The sequence below is a fragment of the Giraffa tippelskirchi genome, chromosome 9 (genome assembly GCF_054371585.1).
Source record: "Giraffa tippelskirchi isolate mGirTip1 chromosome 9, T2T-mGirTip1v1.2.pri, whole genome shotgun sequence".
Classification (NCBI taxonomy): domain Eukaryota; kingdom Metazoa; phylum Chordata; class Mammalia; order Artiodactyla; family Giraffidae; genus Giraffa; species Giraffa tippelskirchi.
Window position 1 is genome coordinate 11,529,737 of NC_137283.1, and position 17,779 is coordinate 11,547,515.

The window sequence follows — 17,779 nt, forward strand, 5'->3', positions numbered from 1 at the left end:
TGATGGGAGCGGGGCTGGCAGGGAGGTATGTGAGCACTTTGTGCCTCTGCCCTCTCCAGGGAGTGGCACTCTGACCCGTGGAGCCACGGCCCCACGCTCTCTTCATTTAAACTCACAGCACCCAGGAGAGGCATCCTTGGCAAAAAGAACTGGGGACTTCACTCCAGGCAGGGACCTAGTCCCCAGCTGTCTGTGAGCCAGGAACATGTTTGCCACACAAACTGGAAGCAGAGCTGGCGTGGGGCTGTGTGGTGGGTATGGTGCCAGGATGGGTGATGCTGACAAGTACAAAGGAAGTAGGAGAGGGAGTGTCCCTGGCCCAGCATGCGATGAACATGGGAACAGGGTGGGAAACCAACTCTCGCATTTGCCTCTGGCTGGCTCTGTGGCCAACAGCCACAGCAGAGGCGTTCCTGGTAACTAGTGTCTCCCCCATGTCCCCGTGTCCCAGAAGCAAGTGTTCTTTCTCCCATTGGACATTTGGGGGCATTTAACTTAGGTCGGGTTATTCACTTGTGAATGGCTTCCCACCAGAAATAAGCAGTTTGTTTCTCTATGGATTGGGGATGTGGGCGAAGTTCAAAACCATCAACCGAATAGGGCTGCAAAACCCCATTGTGGGGGTTCAAAATCATCAACCGAATGGTGTCTTCTGGGTCGGTGAGAGACAGACAGAGGTGTCTGCTAAAGTCACAACAGAACCATGCACATTTTGTAAAAACAATAAGAAACAAAGAACGTACTCACACAAACATATAGGTTTGTTTTCTTGCTATATATCATGGGTAATGTTTTTTCTTGGTGGGCTTTTAAATTTGCCTTAAATGTGCACATTCTTAGGTAAAATTTAGTGACTGGAAAAAAGGCAGAGCTCTCTACACTTAGAAAATAGTGCCAAAGAGCTTACTAAGCAAATCAAACTGCTCTCTGATGGTAGGACTACAACTGGCTCCTTCCTTGCTTGCTTTATCCTCACTAGCCCTGCCTACTGCCCATCCTAGATAGAGGGGAGGCAACCTGTGTCTGTCAGGAGGCAGGGGACACAGACGGGCACATGGAGGCAGGGCACACACAGACACGAGGCCCCATGGGAGAGCAGAAACTGAAAGGGCTGGTGAGGCTGGGCTGCAGCTGAGACACTCGTGGTCCAGCCCTTGCTTCCTTTCCTTTGTCCAGTGCTCTCTGGCCCTCGTGGAGCCCACAGGGCTGGGGCATCAGGCCTGGGGGGAGGTTCTTACATCTCTTCACCTCCAGGCACCTCTAAACCCAGCCGTACCTCCTGGAGATCTCACACGTGTTTGCAGCAGGTCAGGGCTGCCTGGACAGCAAGTGAGTCTGGGGGTCCCCTTTAAGGAGCCACTGCCCACTACTCCCATGAGGAGAGCCACCCCTCTTACCCTCATGCCCTCAAATCGTGACAGGGCCCGCAGGGGTCGGAGCGCACGCAAGGTCCGCAGTGACTTGATGGGGCCCATCTCAGCAAAGCCCAAGGCGTTGGCCACCAGGCTGATCAGTGAGACCTGTGGGAGGCAGGGGCGTGGGGCCACGAGGACAGCTTGAGACCGGTGGCAGGACTCTTGGCCCACCAAACACAGGCTGGGTTCAGTGAGAGAGCCAGCAGGCCTCCCTGTGTCCAGGCTTTATGATTTCTGGCTGTATCGTCTTCACAGGCTGTCCTGTGCTGGGCCAGCCTTCTCTGGGCCCAAGAGGCTGGGGACAAGGCCAGGCGTGTCCCAGCTTTCAGACTTTCACCAGGGGCCTCCTGTGTGCACTTCACACACATGTCTGTGACAGCTCCACTCACCCCAGGCCTTGGAATGCATCTCCCCATTCTATAGATGAGAAAACGGAGTTCCAAAGCCACCCGCTAGTGTGGAAGAGCAGGGCCACAAAGCCTGGTGGCTTTAGGTCCCCGTGCGCTTTCCTTCAAATCAGATTCTTGGGCTGGCCCCTCCCCTCCCCCAGAATAGACTCTTTAGGAGAAGAAGGACCATCCTGAGTTGAATATGAGCAGACAGACCATCCTGGGGCATTTCCTCAAGGCTGAACCTTGCAACGATCTATCATCTTCACAGAAGAGAGGCTCAGATGGAGCCCCTGCGGACTGCTCTCTGCTTCCTCTGCCCTGCCCGCACAGGGACATTTCTACCCCTCGGACTTTATCCTTCTAAAGCTCCATGGGCATCCAATCCCTTCTTATGTCACTGCTGGCCAGTGATCACAGGTTGGAAGTGGCCTCCTGCCTGACCTCGCCGGCTATCACCATTACCACCACCCTGGCTCTGGGGGCAGGCTGGGGGTGGTGAGGGGCCATGGGGAGTGAGGGGTAGGCGTGACTCTCATAGCCTGCTCTCAGGCATGGAAGCGCAGGTTGGGAGAAGGCTGGGAAGAAGAGCTTGGAGGAGCTGCCTCCTCCAAGGACTCCCAGGATGGACTTCTGTGCTGCCCCGACTCACCCCTCGAGGATGCTGGTCCCCACTCTGGAGAGGACGAGGGGCATCTCTCAGGGACCTGCTGCTGAGGCCAGGGTCCCAGGGACCAGGTCTGGCCAGTCTCCCCCAGCTAGTCCCCAGCAGGCCGCCCTTGTCTGTTCCTTCCCAAGCTCGCCCCACCTTTCCACCTGATCTCAGCTGATGGCAGCTCCATCCTTCCAGCTGCCCAGGCCACAAGCCTTGGCATCATCCCTGCCTTCTCTCTGTCTCACACACCCGACATCCAACCCATCAGGATTTCCTGTTGGCTCTGCCTTCAAAATACGTCAGAAGTCCAAATATTTCTCACCACTTCCACTCCCGCCATCCTGACCAGGCCACCGTCATCTCTCCCCTGGATTACTGCCACGGCCTCCCAACCTTCCCCCTGCTTCCACTCCCCCTCTGCTGGACAGGGTGATCCTTTCATAATGAGTCAGATGATGTCACTCTTCTGTCCAAAGCCCTCCAACGCCTCCCATTTCATTCTAAATAAAGGCCCATGGTTTGTCAAAGGCTGCACGCATTCTACCCCATGCAGTCTGGCCTCAACTCCTGCACTTTCCATCCCCTCTCCTGTGCTCCAGCCACTCTGCCCTCCCTGTGGTTCCTCAAGGCACTCTCCCACTGCAGGACCTTTGCACTGCTGCTCCAACCTCTGCTTGGAATGTTCTGCAGCCATCTACCTGGCCAGCCCCAACTTCTTTCAAACATCGCCACAGTTGGCTTACTTTCAGCCAGCTTGTTTAAAGTTGTAATCTGTGTCTTCCCTTCTCCCTGAGTCTGGGCCCTCCTAATCTCCTTCCCTTTCCACTTCTTTTTCTCCATGTGTACATCACCAGTGTAATGTTATATAAAGCCCGCTCATGTATTATGTTTCTGTATTATGTTTCCCAGTCACCTTCCTCCACGCAGGCAACGATTTTGCCTATTTTGTTCCCTGAGATCCCCAGCATCTGCTATAGCACCTGCCTATAGTAGATGCTTGGCAGTATTTAAAAACTGCATGAATTGAACATGGAAACACCCTTCTCCAGATCTTGAGGCCTGAAGTCCACCATTTCCATGGGGTGTGGGAGTGGGGTGGGGTGGGGGGGCATTGCTAGTGTCAGGAAAGTTGGATTCCAGCACCACTTCCTTCTCCTTTTTCTTGGGCCAGGCCCTTCTCTGCTGCGACCCTCAGTTTTCCTCTCCAAAGGCTAATTCTCCAATCTTGGGAATTTCAGGCCCTGGGGCCTGGCCTCAGCTAAGTTCTCCAAAGTGGCAGGGGGTGGGAGCACGGTGGGCTTCCCCAGACATCTTTGCAGACTCTATCTGGCCTACCCTGGGGGAGTCAGTCCCACGAAGCTGCAGGAACAGGTGGGTGAGGGGGCCCAGGGAAGAGCTGCCAGGCTCCCAAAGCTTCCCACTGTCCCTTGGCAGGGAGGCCTCAGGGTCCTTTCCGTCATCTCAGGGAGGCTCTGAGGGCCCCAGGCTATAAGTGCACCCAGAGCCCCTCCCTGTCTGCCACCTCAGCATCCCTTACCCCAGCATTAGCATCTTTTCAGCCACTTGTTGCTTGGAGTCACCCGTGAGGAGGCCCAGCCATGAGGACCTATGCCTGCATGCATGCTCTAGCTCAGGGAGCCACTCAAGCTTGACCTCCCGCCCAGGCCTGACCCTGGCCAGATCCACTGGCCATCGAGCCCCTCCCTCAGGCCTCTGGGGCTGCTGCAAGGACTGAGCACAGGCCTAAGCTAGAACTCGAGGAAAGGACAGCTGCTACAGGTGGGCAGAGCCTGAGGCCAAGCCCAGAAGCCATGGGCGTCTTCTGGAAAGCTTTTCCCAGCTTGCACATCCTGACCCACATTTGCTGTGTGAGAAGCACCACAGCCAGATGGTGAGCCCTCACTTGGGCCCTTCACCGTGCCTTCGCCGTGTTCCCTCTGCCCTCAGGGAGCACAGATCCAAGGCTGCCCCGCACCCTGAGCCTCAATTCTCCCCCCATCAGCCTCTGGTTACTCTCCCACTTGACTGTACTCAGGAGCCCCACAAGACCCTGAACTTACCCTGCTTATACCCAACAAGGTTCCGGGGCCTGGGGAGCTGTGGGGAAGGGGCTGCATTCCATCTGCCCACCGGGTGCCCAGAGGACATGCCAACCTCCTACCCCAGGCCCTTCTGGACACATCAGAGGCTGGCATGGCCTGCCAGCTACCAGATGACCCAGGGCAGCTGGGAACCCCTCCCCCAACCCTTGTTCACAGCTTTCCTCCTTCTCACAGGTGACTCCACCCCGACTCACCCTCCTCGTTGTGGTACCTTCTACCTGAGCCAGGACCATCTCCCACCTGCCCAGCACCCCTTCCCCAGCCCCATGCCCTCTGGCCTTTGGTTCACTCCATCTCCTATACAGACGACCCCCTCTCGTGTGTAGACATGTAGGCGCTTAACTGGCCAAGTGTGTAGTGGTTCTGACGGACACTTCACAAGGTGCCGTGGTGAGGGCTGTAATACAGGCTCATCAGCGCCCTGCTCTGGCGGTCCTGAGAGGGTGAGAACTCACTCTTGCCCTGGCTCACAACTCTGCTAGGACTGTATGCACTGACCCCCATGGTGAGTCCAGTTTCTCCCAGGAGCAGGGCCTAGATTTCCCTGTGTCCCCGGCTGGGGGTTCTGATTGCCTCCCCTCTGTGACCTCAGACTCGGATCTCCTGGCCCTCCGCCTGTCTTGTAGCACAGCCAAGAGCCTCCCCTTCAGCCTGCCGAACTTCTGCCACCCCATCCTTCTGTCCTTCCATCCCTCAGCCTCAGCTCCTTCTCGCACTGGCAAAGGGCACCCCCTTCTCCTCTCTTCCCTTCAGGGGTCACACTTACGTCCACGATGAGGAAATCAAGCCAGCACCAGGCATTGGTGAAGTACTTCTTGAAGCCGTAGGCCACCCACTTGAGCAGCATCTCCAGCACGAAGACGTAGGTGAACATCTTGTCAGCGTACTCCAGCAGGACCTTGATGGTCTTCCGCTCCTCCAGGTAGATGTCCTCAAAGGCCTGCAGACCAGGGTGCACAAGGCAGACATGGTGTCCTGACCCAGCTGGTCCCAGCCTGCACGAGCCTTCATCCCTGACAGCATCAGCGGCCCAGGAGGGCAGGGCGGAGGAGGCTGCATAGTGGAGGGGCGTCCTCGGTGTGCTCTTTGAGCTACGTGTGGACCATTGCTGGGTCAGGAAATGATGTTATGTGGTGTGTGGACAACCAGGAAGAATGTGTAGTGAGAATGCTTCCACCTTCACTTTGAAGAGCAAGTCTCAGTTCAGTGCTAGTGCATCAGTCATTAAGATCTCTCTGAAACAGCTCACAGCCTATTGTTGGAAACAGCATACATCTCCCCTACCCCTCTCCACTGTGTTTTTACTCTCTTTACTTTTGGCACTTACCTACTTTTCATAGGAAACAATGTTGGTTACCAATGACAACAATCATTCAAAGTTGCCCTTTACAATAAACTTATTTAAACAAACAAAAAACAAGTGAGTATTTATCTAACGCAAAATTTCACAGAAGTGATGGTGAAGGCAGTCTGTAGATATGAAGATTAGGAAACACAGGACTAGATGAAGTCAAACCTTCTGCAGTCCTCAGAAGCTGGGAGTTAGTGTGTCTAACAAGCTAGCTGTTGGTCTTTCCCCACCTCCTCACTCCTGCCTCCACCCAAATCCCTGAGCCAAGAGAGACTCGGATGGCCTCCGCTGCCCTCTTCTAACTCCAGGCTTCCGATATGTATCTGCCCCTCCCCCCCGAATGTGCTCTGAGGCTCCCAGCCTAGGCAACTGAACGTGTCGCTGAGGGCCCTGGGGAGTGTCTCCATCTTTTTCGCTCTGGGCCTCCCTGTGTGACTGCAGGGCCTCTGTGAGCTGCAGTGATCCACGGGCCCAGTGCTGTCAGCACAGCCCAAGGATGCACTGCACGTGGTTAACCTGGTCTGTGTAGATGGGACAAAAGGATAATTCAGGTCCCCAGATAGAGTTTGGGGATTCTTCAAGATAAAAAGTAGGCATTTTTTTTTCTGATTATAAAAATATATGTCTTTTATAAAAAAATGAAATAATACAGAAATTATGAAAAAGAGAATAAACAACAATAACAACAACCTCCCCCCAAACAACCCAATCAAAAAATGGGCAGAAGGCATAAACAGACATTTCTCCAAAGAAGACATACAAATGGCTAACAAATACACGAAAAGACGCTCAACATCACTCGTTATTAGAGAAATGCAAATTAAAACTACAGTGAGGTACCACCTCACACCAATCAGAATGGCCATCATTAAAAAGTGTACCAATAACAAATGCTGGAGAGAGTATGGAGAGAAGGAAACCCTCCTACACCCTTGATGGGACTGTAAGTTGGTGCAGCCACTGTGGAGAACAACGCAGAGGTTCCTCAGAAAACTAAAAATAGAACTGTCATATGATCCAGCAATCCCACTCCTGGGCAAATAGCCAGACAAAACTCTAATTCAAAAAGATAAATGTACCCTCTATGTTTATAGCAGCACTATTTACAACAGCCAAGACATGGAAACAACCTAAATGTCCATCAACAGATGAATGGATAAAGAAGATGTGGTACGTATTTACAATGGAATATTAGTCAGAAAAAGGAATGAAATTCGGTCATTTGTAGTGATGTGGATGGACCTTGAGTCTGTCATACAGAATGAAGTAAATCAGAAAAACAAATATGTATTAACGATATATATGGAATCTAGAAAAATGGTGCAGGGCAGTACTATTTGTAGGGCAGTAACAGAGATGCAGATGTAGGGAATGGACATGTGGGAAAGGTGGTGGTGGGGATAAGGGAAGGGTGGAACAAATTGGGAGACATATATACATATATAGCGTATGTGGGAGACATATATGCATATATAGCATTGACATACATACACTACCATGTAGAAAACAGATAACCAAAGCAATCTTAGGAAAGAAAAACAGCTAGTGCAATCAAGCTCCCTGACTTTGGGCTACATTACAAAGCTACAGTCATCAAAACAGTATGGTACTAGCACAAAAATAGGAATATAGATCAATAGAACAAGATAGCCCAGAAATAAGCTCACACACCTGTGGTCAATTAATCTATGACAGAAGAGGCAATACTAATACAATGCAGAAAAGACAGTCTCTTCCATACGTGATGCTGGGAAAACCAGACAGCTACATGTCAAAGAATGAAATTTAGAATATTCTCTAACACCATACACAAAAATAAAATAAAAATGTATTAAAGACCTAAATGTAAGATCAGATACTTTAAAACTCTTAGAGGAAAACATAGGCAGAAGAACACTCTTTGACATAAATCCTGGCAATATATTTTTGGATCCACCTTTTAGAGTAATGAAAATAAAACAAAAATAAACAAATGGGACCTAATTACACACAAAAGGATTTGCACAGCAAAGGAAGCCATAAACAAAGCAAAAAGGCAACCCACAGGATGGGAGAAAATATTTGCAAACAAAGTGACCAACAAGGGGTTCATCTCCAAAATATACAAACAGCTCATGCAGCTCAATACCCAAAAAACACCCCAAAGGGAAACGGGCAGAAGCCTGAAGTAGACACTTCCAAAAAAAGCACACAGATGGCCAAAATGCACACGAAAGGATGCTCCACATCACTAATTATTAGAGTAATGCAAGTAGAAACCACAATGAGGTATCCCTCACACTGGTTAGAATGGCCATTACCAAAGAGTCTACAAACAATAAATGCTGGAGAGGGTATGGAGAAAAGGGAACCCTCCTACACTGTTGGTGGGAATATAAATTGGTACAACTATGTATTCAGTATTGAGGTTACTTAAAACGTAAAAGCATAACTACCATATAATCCAGCAATTCCACTCTTGGGCATATAGCTGAAGAAAACTATAATTTGAAAAGATGCAAGCACTCCAACGTTCACTGCAGCACTATTTACAACAGCCAAGACATGGAAACAACCTAAATGTTAATTGACAGAGGAATACGTATATACAATGGAATATTACTCAGCCATAAAAAGAAGAAAAATTCCATTTGCATTATGGATGGACCATGGAGATTATCACAGTAGGTTAAGGCAGAGAAAGACAAATATCATATGATATCACTTAAATGTGGGGTCTAAAAAAAAAACAAAATGATACAAATGAATTATTTACAAAACAGAAACAGACTCAGACACAAAAAACAAACTTATGCTTGAGAAAGGGAAAGGTAGGGGGATGGATAAATTAGGAGTTTGGGATTAACATGTACATACTATTCTATATAAAACAGATAATCAACAAGAACCAGCTGTATAGCACAGGGAACTCTACTCAATATTCTGTAATAAGCTATATGGGAAGAGAACCTGAAAAATAATATGGATATATGTATATTTAGAGCTGAATCACTTTGCTGTACATCTGAAACTAACACAACATTGTAAATAATGTCTAAAATAAAAATTTAATTTAAAAAAGACTACAAAAAGTTAAAAACAAAAATAATGAGGTACACATACATGTAAAAGAAAGTAAAAGAACAAAGAAAGCCCTTGCCTATTCCAAAGGCTACAAAAAAATGACCTTTCTTTTCTTCCTATTTCTCTCCTTCTTGTTTCACTGTTTTATATCATAATTCAAAAAATCCAATATATTTTGGTAAGGAGTAAATATCTATTTTAATATTTTTTTCCAAAGTGACTTGTCAAGTGTCCTAACACTTTATTAAAGAACCCACTCTAAATCCACAGAGTAGAAGTCAACACTATAATCTACTACACTTCTATATTTGCTTACGACTTCTGCGTGGTTCTATTGCTCTCCTGGTCTATTCCTGAATTAGTGTCACACAAATTTTCCTGGTCACTTTTCATAATTTTTAAGATACATTTAAACAATGTTTTGTCAAATTCCCTTTAAAACATTAGAAATTTATTACTGCATTGAGTTTATCAACTGTTTTAGGAACTAACACAGTCTTTTTGCTCAAGGCCGGAGTATATTTGTAGTATGTTTATCTGTTTGTCTTCCTTTACACTCCAAAGGCAAGTTTAATAGTTTTCTTCATGTATCTATTATACACTTCATGTTATATTTATTCACAGTTATTTTATGGTTACAATGCCTGGCATCTAAGGACTATTGGAGAAACGTTACTTGTGACTAAATGTTTCTATTACAACAGCAACAATTATTTGTACATTTGTTTTATAACTAGCCATATAATGTTTTTAACGAGTTTTAAATTTTTCTCTAAGCAATCATTATCTACAAGTAATGATATACTTGTATTAAACTCATTTTATACTTGATTATATTAACTTCAATTCTTATATTTTCCTATTTTTATGCTGCATGTTTAGTTTTCTTGATTATCTGCACTGGCTAGTACTTCAAAGTTATTATTAAATAATGCAGCTAAAAGGTAGTTAAATCATCTTTTTATTATTCTTCACTTTAATAAAATGTTTCTAGTTGCTTTACTACAAATGATGATGTAGAAGTTAACTTGAAATTAAGTTTTTCATTAAGTAAAGGAAATCTATTTTATTTCTATTCTTACCAAAGTTTTAAAAATCAAGCATTCACTGAGATAATTATATGGCTTTTCATCTTTGATTCATAGAAATAGATTTCCTAACAGGGTGTCCTTCTGACTTTTTAGGATATACCTCACTGTGACTCATTTAATCTTTTAAATATTTTACTGAATCCTATTTGCATGTATTTTAATATTTTTGCATCACTACTCACGAGTATGAAAACTAGTGTGTTGTTTTACTTTTGGTACACTTAAGGTTTTAAAAATCAGCACTGTTAGCTTTCATAAAAATAATTTATAGATTTTCCATCTTTTTTCATACTCCAGAAGATTTTTAAATAGAATTTAAATTATTTTCTTCCTTGAAAATATGAAAGAATCCACTCTTGGAGATGTAAGAGATTAGATTAGCTAGTGGTTTATTAATCACTTTAATTTTTCAATGAATCAGCTTTGGAATTTTATCAATTTTACTATTTATTTTCTAATTCATTAATTTGTGTTTTTACTTTATTAATTACATCCTTTGCTTCCTTTATAATTATTTTGTTGTTATATTTCTAATTTCTTGAGTTAATAAATTTACTCTTTCTATTTAATAAAGAAAATGTTTAAATCTATGAATTTGAGTCATTACAGCTTTGGCTACATCCCACATAAAGTATTAGCAATATTGTTACTTTCTAGTTTCTTCCCCTGCCCCAAGTCAAAGTTTTTTCTCTACCTCTATTTTTCCTTTCTTATTTTTCTAGATATCAGGAGGACAAAACTGGTTGAATCGTAATCTTTGATTTATGACATACTCCCATATTTGGTTCATGAATAGTTTCTTTACTTGTTTACTTCTTATTAACAATGTAATGAACACCCATGAACCCTCCATGAAACTATTTTGTTTAATCCAAAGTTTAAGAATATGTTTTATCAGGTTTTTTTTTTTTCCCCTGGATTTTTGTGTATGTGTGTGTGTGTTTTTTCAGGTTTTTTTTTTTTTCCTGGATTTTTTTTTTCAGGTTTTTTTTTTTTTTTTAAAACACACACACACACAAAAAATCCAGAAACACACACACACACATACAAAAGAATACATTTTATGTTTCTACAGGTTTATATTTTAATCTTTCTATTTTTGCTACATCTAGCAGTTTTATTATCTGTAACATAGTACCTACCACACAGGGCTATTATGTGAACTAAATGTATTAATGCTTGTAAAATGTTACAACAGAGCCTAGCACATAGTCAGTACTATTTAAGTGTTAGCTATTATTGTTATTCAGTTCATCTCAGTTCAGTCACTCAGTTGTGTCCAACTCTTTGTGATCCCATGGACTGCAGCATGCCGGGCCTCCCTGTCCATATTAGGCTAGATCAAATTTATTAACTATATCTTTTAAGATATCTCATTGTCTTGTTCTTTCTCTTAATACTTGATTAGCCAAGTACTAAACAAATGAGGTAAAATCTCACTGTATTATTGTACTGTTGCCACTTTTTGTCTGATTTTACTTTATGTAAGTGCCCCAAATAAATATATTCATAATAGTTGTGTTTTTATTATAGGTTGGACCTTCTTTTTTTAATCTCAAGATTTTTACCTTGAGTTCAACCTTGTTTAACATTAACAAACAAAAGCATTCTGATTTTTGTTGTCATTGTTTACACTTTCCTGCTGTATCTTATTATTTCACTCTTAGTATTTCTGAGTCAGAGTTTCAGGGTTGTCCTTTAAGAACACACAGCTGTACTTTTTTGTTTTTTTCTGATCCACTTAGAATCCTTTCCTTTTAAAATGATGAATTTTATCCAATTACATTTATTAGTAAAACACATGTCTGATCTTGCCTTTGCCATATTATTTTGTTTCCTGATTTAATGCTTCCTGGTTCCTTCTTTTCTCCCTATCTTTTGCTGTAAAATCTGTGTTCTCAAAAAAAATTTTTTTTTCCCTTCAGCAATTTCAAAGTGATACATAGTCTGCTTTCTGTTAAACAAGTTTATAACTTTAAATAACACACTCTGACTTATTTTTCTCAATATATCATTGATGTGGGTATTTTTTTTAAACAGTGCTTGGCTGTCTACCCTGATGAGATTCACCATTTGCTTGCCAAAACACCTCCTCACTTATGCCAGGCTGAGCTTTTCCTCCACAGCCCAGACTAAATGGCTCTGGCTGCCCTTGTTTGTGGCTGTTTAAAAACAAAACTCGTTAACATATTGTCAAATCCTCCTTCTCTGAAGCCTACAGAGATTTGGCTCTAGCCGATGGTAAAACAGCATGTAGCCTGCAAGCAGCGGCTCCAGGCGCACTATGGAACAGGGGCAGGATAGTACAGGGTGGTGGGAGGCCCAGAGGTTTAGGAGTGACAGCTGCAGTGTCTCCCCATGGCCTGGCCCCATAGGGGGCAGCATGTGAACTGTGGACTCTGTTAGTTGCTTGGTCATGTCTGACTCTTTGTGACCTCACGGGCTGTAGCCTGCCAGGCTTCTCTGTCCATGGAATTCTCCAGGCAAGAATACTGGAGTGGATTGCCATTCTCTTCTCCAGAGGAACTTCCCAAACCAGGGATCGAACCTGGGACTCCTGCCTTGCAGGCAGATTCGAGCTACAGGGAAGTCTTGGAGGCAGCGTGAGCTGGAGGCAAACAGCCTGGGATCCGAGTAGCCCTCTCACGCTCCCTATCTAAAGTCCAAAGCACTCCTTATTAGTCTCTCATTCATGGCGCTCTCATCTCCCCAACAATATTGGGTTCTTGTTCCTTCTGGGCTAGTGAAGTTTCTGTTTCCTCTGCCTTCTTGATCACCCCTCTCCCTGTTCACAAGTATCTTTCACAGCCCTCTCCAGGGCTGTTTCATCTCCTCTAGAAGGGCTCTGAGAGATGAGTAGGGTGCTTGGGAACCAGTGGGGTATCTCCATAGGGCCTCGCGGGTCCTCCTGGTCTCACCAAACCTCCCTGTTTTCCATAGTCCAGCTCCACCTGCTTCCTCTAAGGAGTCTTCCTGATTGTTCTAGTTCCCCCTGACCTTCCATCACTCTGAGTCATCTACTCCATTCTTGTTCTCCTCTCTCTGAAGCTGATCTCTGACTATCTCAAGCCTGCTGAATCTGGATTCCCCAACTAGACTAGGAGTCCCTGAGGCCAGGGCTGGAGTCTCTTCCTCCTATTGCTCCTCCACGCATCACAGGACCAGGAGATACAAGGAGAGCTTAGTAAAGATCTATTGAACAAATGGAAAGTCAAGACAAAGGACTTGGAATCTGACTCTGTGGGCTCAAATGCCACATCTGCTGCTTGTGAGTGGTAGGGCTTTGGGCAAGTTACTTATTGTTTCTACAAAGGGTTGCTATGGGGATTAAATGTGATAATGTGCGAACTACACAGCTTGGCCTCTAGCCCTAGAAGACACAGAATGAGTGGAGCTACCAGCGTACTGTCAGCCTGCATTGTCAACCGCATTGAACCAGTCTGACGGGGTGTCTGATGCTGTGGGTATGTCACCAGGCCTTAGGTGTAGGTGGCTGATGACCCGAGACCTATGCCACCTGTGCACTGGGATCTGGGAAAATCACTTCCCTTTGTGGAACAAGGAGGCCTGGACAGATGACCTCTGCCATGATCCCTTTCTGCTCTGACCTCCGTATGTGCTGTAGGTGTTGACAGTTTGTGAGTTGGTCCTCATCTGGGGCTCTGGGGGGGGGGTTCATTTTCAGCAGAGGGCTCTGCCCCAGTTTCTAACCTGGCTTTCCAGCTGGAGATCTCCTTTCCCTGCCTAACCCTTCTCCTTCATGCCTCCCTGCCCACCCTGTACCCCCAGGAGGGTACCAGCGCTCCACTGCTGAGCAGGATCATGAAGATGATGAACGTCTCGAACCAGCTGTGCTCCACGATGCGGTAGCAGGTCTTGCGCAGCCTCCACCAGACCTTCCCGGGGGCCTGTGTGGTGTCCACGGTGCAGCAGGGACAGCGTCGGACACAGCCTGTGGGGGAGGGAGAGGGCTCAGACCCAGCCCAGCACCTGCAAATGCCCACATCTGATAGCAGGAAGTTGGACACTTGAAAGAATGACTGAAAGAGGTTACAATGATGGATAACGAACTGGGCCACGTGGTGGGCGGGGCCATGGTGGGGGGTGATGACTGTGGGAACTGCCCTCAGGAGGCTACACGCAGCAGGTACTCCATGGAGAGGGTGGATGGACTAGGCTACCAGTAAGTAGATGAAGGGCCTGGCAGGTCTGGGCCGGGGCAACGCTGGGGTTGAGCTGGGCTCCAGCTTGTCCTGTGCTCACCCGGGCAACTCACCCCCTGGGGAAATGTTCCAGAATCCCCTGGGGTGCTCGGTCCCTGGACTTTCTCCATGTTTGCAGTTTCTGAGCCTTGGGAAGGGCAGACTCCTCACTGACCATCCCAAAGGGTGTGCCATATGGAAGGCGAGCCCTCATTTTATCTCCAGCTGCCCTCCAAATATACCAGGGTTCATAAAAGCTCCAGATGCTGTCACCAACATGGCCACATGTCACACCCACTCTGAATGTTTACAGAGGGCCTACTACGTGCCAAGCACTGTGCCACAGCCCGAGGGGATGGGGGAATTAGACCAGTCCCTGCCGCTATGAGGGCCCCCAGTCATACTACCACTCCACAAGTGCAGCTGACCCACAGTGGTCCAGCCAAACACATCTGAAGGCACAACTGCCATAACTCATGTCACGGGCAGGGGGGAGGCCCCCAGGGTCTTGAGGAATGGGGAAAGGATAACAGGCATCCAGGTCAGAGCAGGATGTGATACAGGAGCTGTGGGTCCTCCTGCCCCTCTGGGCAGGGCTGGGCCTGGGCCGTAGTGCCAGCCGGGGCCGTACCTTCAGTGAAGCAGTCCTCTGGGTCTTTGACGTCCTCTCCGAGGTCAGGGATCTGCTCCAGGAGGTCAGCAGTGTTGGTCATATCTGCTGTGCTCCCCTCAGAGAAACTGTCTTCGGGAAGCTGCAGGCACGATTGTGAGGTGGGGTGGGTGAGCGTATGAGTGTGGGCTCTGTAGCAGCCTCCAGCCTGGGGCTCCCAGAGTGGAGGTGCCTAGACCATCCCCCACAGCACACCTGGGGAATCTGAGCCCAGGGGGATGGGAACTTGCCATGAAGGTCACCGAGGCTGGACCTTACGGCCCCTGGGTCTGTGATTCTGGGCTGCTTGTGTCTAGGGCAGGGGTGCAGGGGTGGGACAAGGGTTCTGGGAAAACCGCAGGAATGGGGAAAGCATCCAGGTGGAAGTAAAACAGGCATGAGGTGCAACAGGGACACACACTGGGATGTGGACACACAGTGGCAGCCCAGCACAGGCGGAGGAAACAGGTATGCCACACCAGAACAGAGTCAGCGCCAGGGTCACAGGCACACACAGTTACCGGGTCAGACATACAAACAATAGGCCAGCGACCTCAGCCCACATTTTCACTCAGTTCATACGGGTGCTGGTGTGAGGCATACAGCCTAGAGCAAGAAGGTGCTGGAACCTTCCCTGCCTGGCCACGCAGGTTTCTGCTGCCCTGATCCCGCATAATCTGATTATGAGAGGTATGTGCAGGTGCCCTTAGGAGCATCTCCGTGTGTCATGTGTGGGCACCAGTGTATAGGTGTGCTGTAGCTCTGCCCAGTTCCCCTCTTTGGGCCACTGCACCTGTCTCCAGCTGCTGCAAATACTGTTTAGCCGACCCCATCTCCAGAAAAGTGTTTTTAGTCAGGGACCTGCCATCCTTGGAAATAGCTTGGGGGTTACAACCCAAGTCCAGGGTGGCTGACACCCAGTGACTGACTGATATGGAAGAGACCCAGCTGAGGCTGGAATCCAGCCAGCATAACATCTGGAGCTGCTTCTTTTGCCTTATCCTGTTTCTCTCACTTCCTTATGGGTCTCTCCTGAGGGCACCCTCTCAATGAATCATTTGCACAGGAAGCCGGGCTCTGGCTCTGCCTCTGGGAATCCACCTTAATGACAAGTATGGCAGGGAAGAGGGTTCTGGGGAGGAGGGTAGCCTTCATTTGCTTCATATCACATCTACAACACCCAGCTCAGTGGTCCACCTCACGCTGCTCAGGCTCCACTCCACTTTGGGGAGAGCTGGTTTGAGTTCTTGGGCAGCCTTGGCTCTCAAAGCTGCCTTCTTTTCTCTTCCTTCCACAACTCAGTCCACTGCTGTCTCAAAGTCCTCTTTAACCTTGAGGTTGGCCGTAAGGAGCAACTGGATCCTGGTGGAAATGAAACAAGTGCTGCCGGGTGCAGGGTAGTTTCTGCGGCTTTGAGGGTCATGCCCTTACTCCAACTTCGTTGTGCAGTGCTGAGCTGGGAAAGGCACAGTCAAGGGTCTTTGTGCGCCTTTTCTTTTCAGACACTAGAGCTTTCACATGGGACGACAAGTTCTCAGGATTCCTGGGCAAGTGAGATGAGGGGTCTTTCTCCTAGGAAAGTCCCAGCCCACCTGGCTGTCTCCTCATTTCCACTGTGACTTGATCTGAAGAGGTGATGAAGGTACCAGACTTGCTCAAAGGTCAGCATTCCAGTACGGGAGCCCCTTCTGTCCGTGACCTTCTGTCCCTTCCGTGTCTTCCTGTCCTCCCCACCTTGGTATGTCAGACCCTCCAGGAGGACAACTGTGACCTGCACAGTCAGGGTGATGATTCCACCAGGCCCTCGTACTCCCAAACTGGCCATGGAAACAAAGCTTCCCATGGGCCCATCCTGTGAAAGGAACAAGACAAAGGAGAAATGTCGCACTGGAGCAAGTCACAGCTGCAGGACTAAGGCCGAGGTCAGGGTGCAGGACAAGGGCCCTGGGCACCGTCTCTGAGCACATGACTTCCAACTTCCTGGGTGCTTGGCAGAGTGGGGGTGGGGTGTAGCCAGTAGTGCCACAGTCCAGTTAGCTCAGGGGCTGCAAACCCAAATGTTTACGGGGCCAGGCAGGTGATGGAATGAAGGCAGGCAGGTGTGATCTGGCCAATTGCAGCGTTCTGGCCGGTCAAGGAGTGGTCACACTTTTCAGCAGGCAGGCTTTTCTTCCAATGTTTGTTTTCAAGACAAGCCAGAATGCAGACTTTTTACATAAAAGCCTCTGGGTTTTAAATGTTGGTTGTTGTTTTGTTGTTCAGTAGCTCAGTTGTGTCTGACTCTTTGCGACCCCATGGACTGTAGCACGCCAGGCTTCCCTGTCCTTCACCATCTCCTGGAGCTTGCTCAAACTCATATCCGTTGAGTCAGTGATGCCATCCAACCATCTCATCCTCTGTCATCCCCTTCTCCTCCTGCCTTTAATCTTTCCCAGCATCAGGGTCTTTTCCAATGAGTCGGCTCTTCGTATCAGGTGGCCCAAGTATTGGTAATGAGCTCAAATTAAAACTCGGCTCTTCGTATCAGGTGGCCAAAGTATTGGTAATGAGCTCAAATTAAAACTCTTTTGTGTCCAGAACAAACTCCTCTGACAGGCCTTGTATGCGCTGCATCAGCTTCTGTCCAGGTGAGAAGCGGCTAGTGGCTCGTGTGCTCAGAGCTCCCCCAGGCCCCCAGGATGGGCTGACTCACAGGACAGACGTTTGCCAACAGGACCAAAGCACAGGAACCCAGTGAAGAAGGGATGAACACACAGGGGCTTGGGGTTAGTCCTGTGGCGTGCTCCTGGGGGGCTGCCTCCTGAATTTCTGCATGGCTCTGGGCCCCAAGCCATCCCTCCCCTGTCAGGATGGGGCCACTCA

The 17,779-nt window shown here is 47.7% G+C and overlaps 1 protein-coding gene and 1 long non-coding RNA gene across 6 annotated transcripts in view; one reads left to right on the forward strand and one right to left on the reverse strand.

Annotated features, from left to right (window-relative positions):
• Positions 1–17,779, reverse strand: part of SCN5A (sodium voltage-gated channel alpha subunit 5) — a 129,514-nt gene that overhangs the window by 15,343 nt on the left and 96,392 nt on the right. For all 5 annotated transcript variants that reach the window (XM_081527402.1, XM_081527403.1, XM_081527399.1 and 2 more), the window contains 4 exons: positions 14,900–15,020; positions 13,864–14,018; positions 5,328–5,501; positions 1,398–1,520 (listed from right to left, as the gene is read on the reverse strand). In XM_081527402.1, coding sequence (XP_081383528.1) covers positions 1,398–1,520; positions 5,328–5,501; positions 13,864–14,018; positions 14,900–15,020 — 573 coding nt within the window. The remainder of the gene's footprint in view (positions 1–1,397; positions 1,521–5,327; positions 5,502–13,863; positions 14,019–14,899; positions 15,021–17,779) is intronic.
• On the forward strand, positions 13,448–17,154 carry LOC145520622 (uncharacterized). The gene is made up of 2 exons (XR_014064645.1): positions 13,448–13,687; positions 13,856–17,154. It is a non-coding gene; the product is annotated as an uncharacterized LOC145520622 (long non-coding RNA).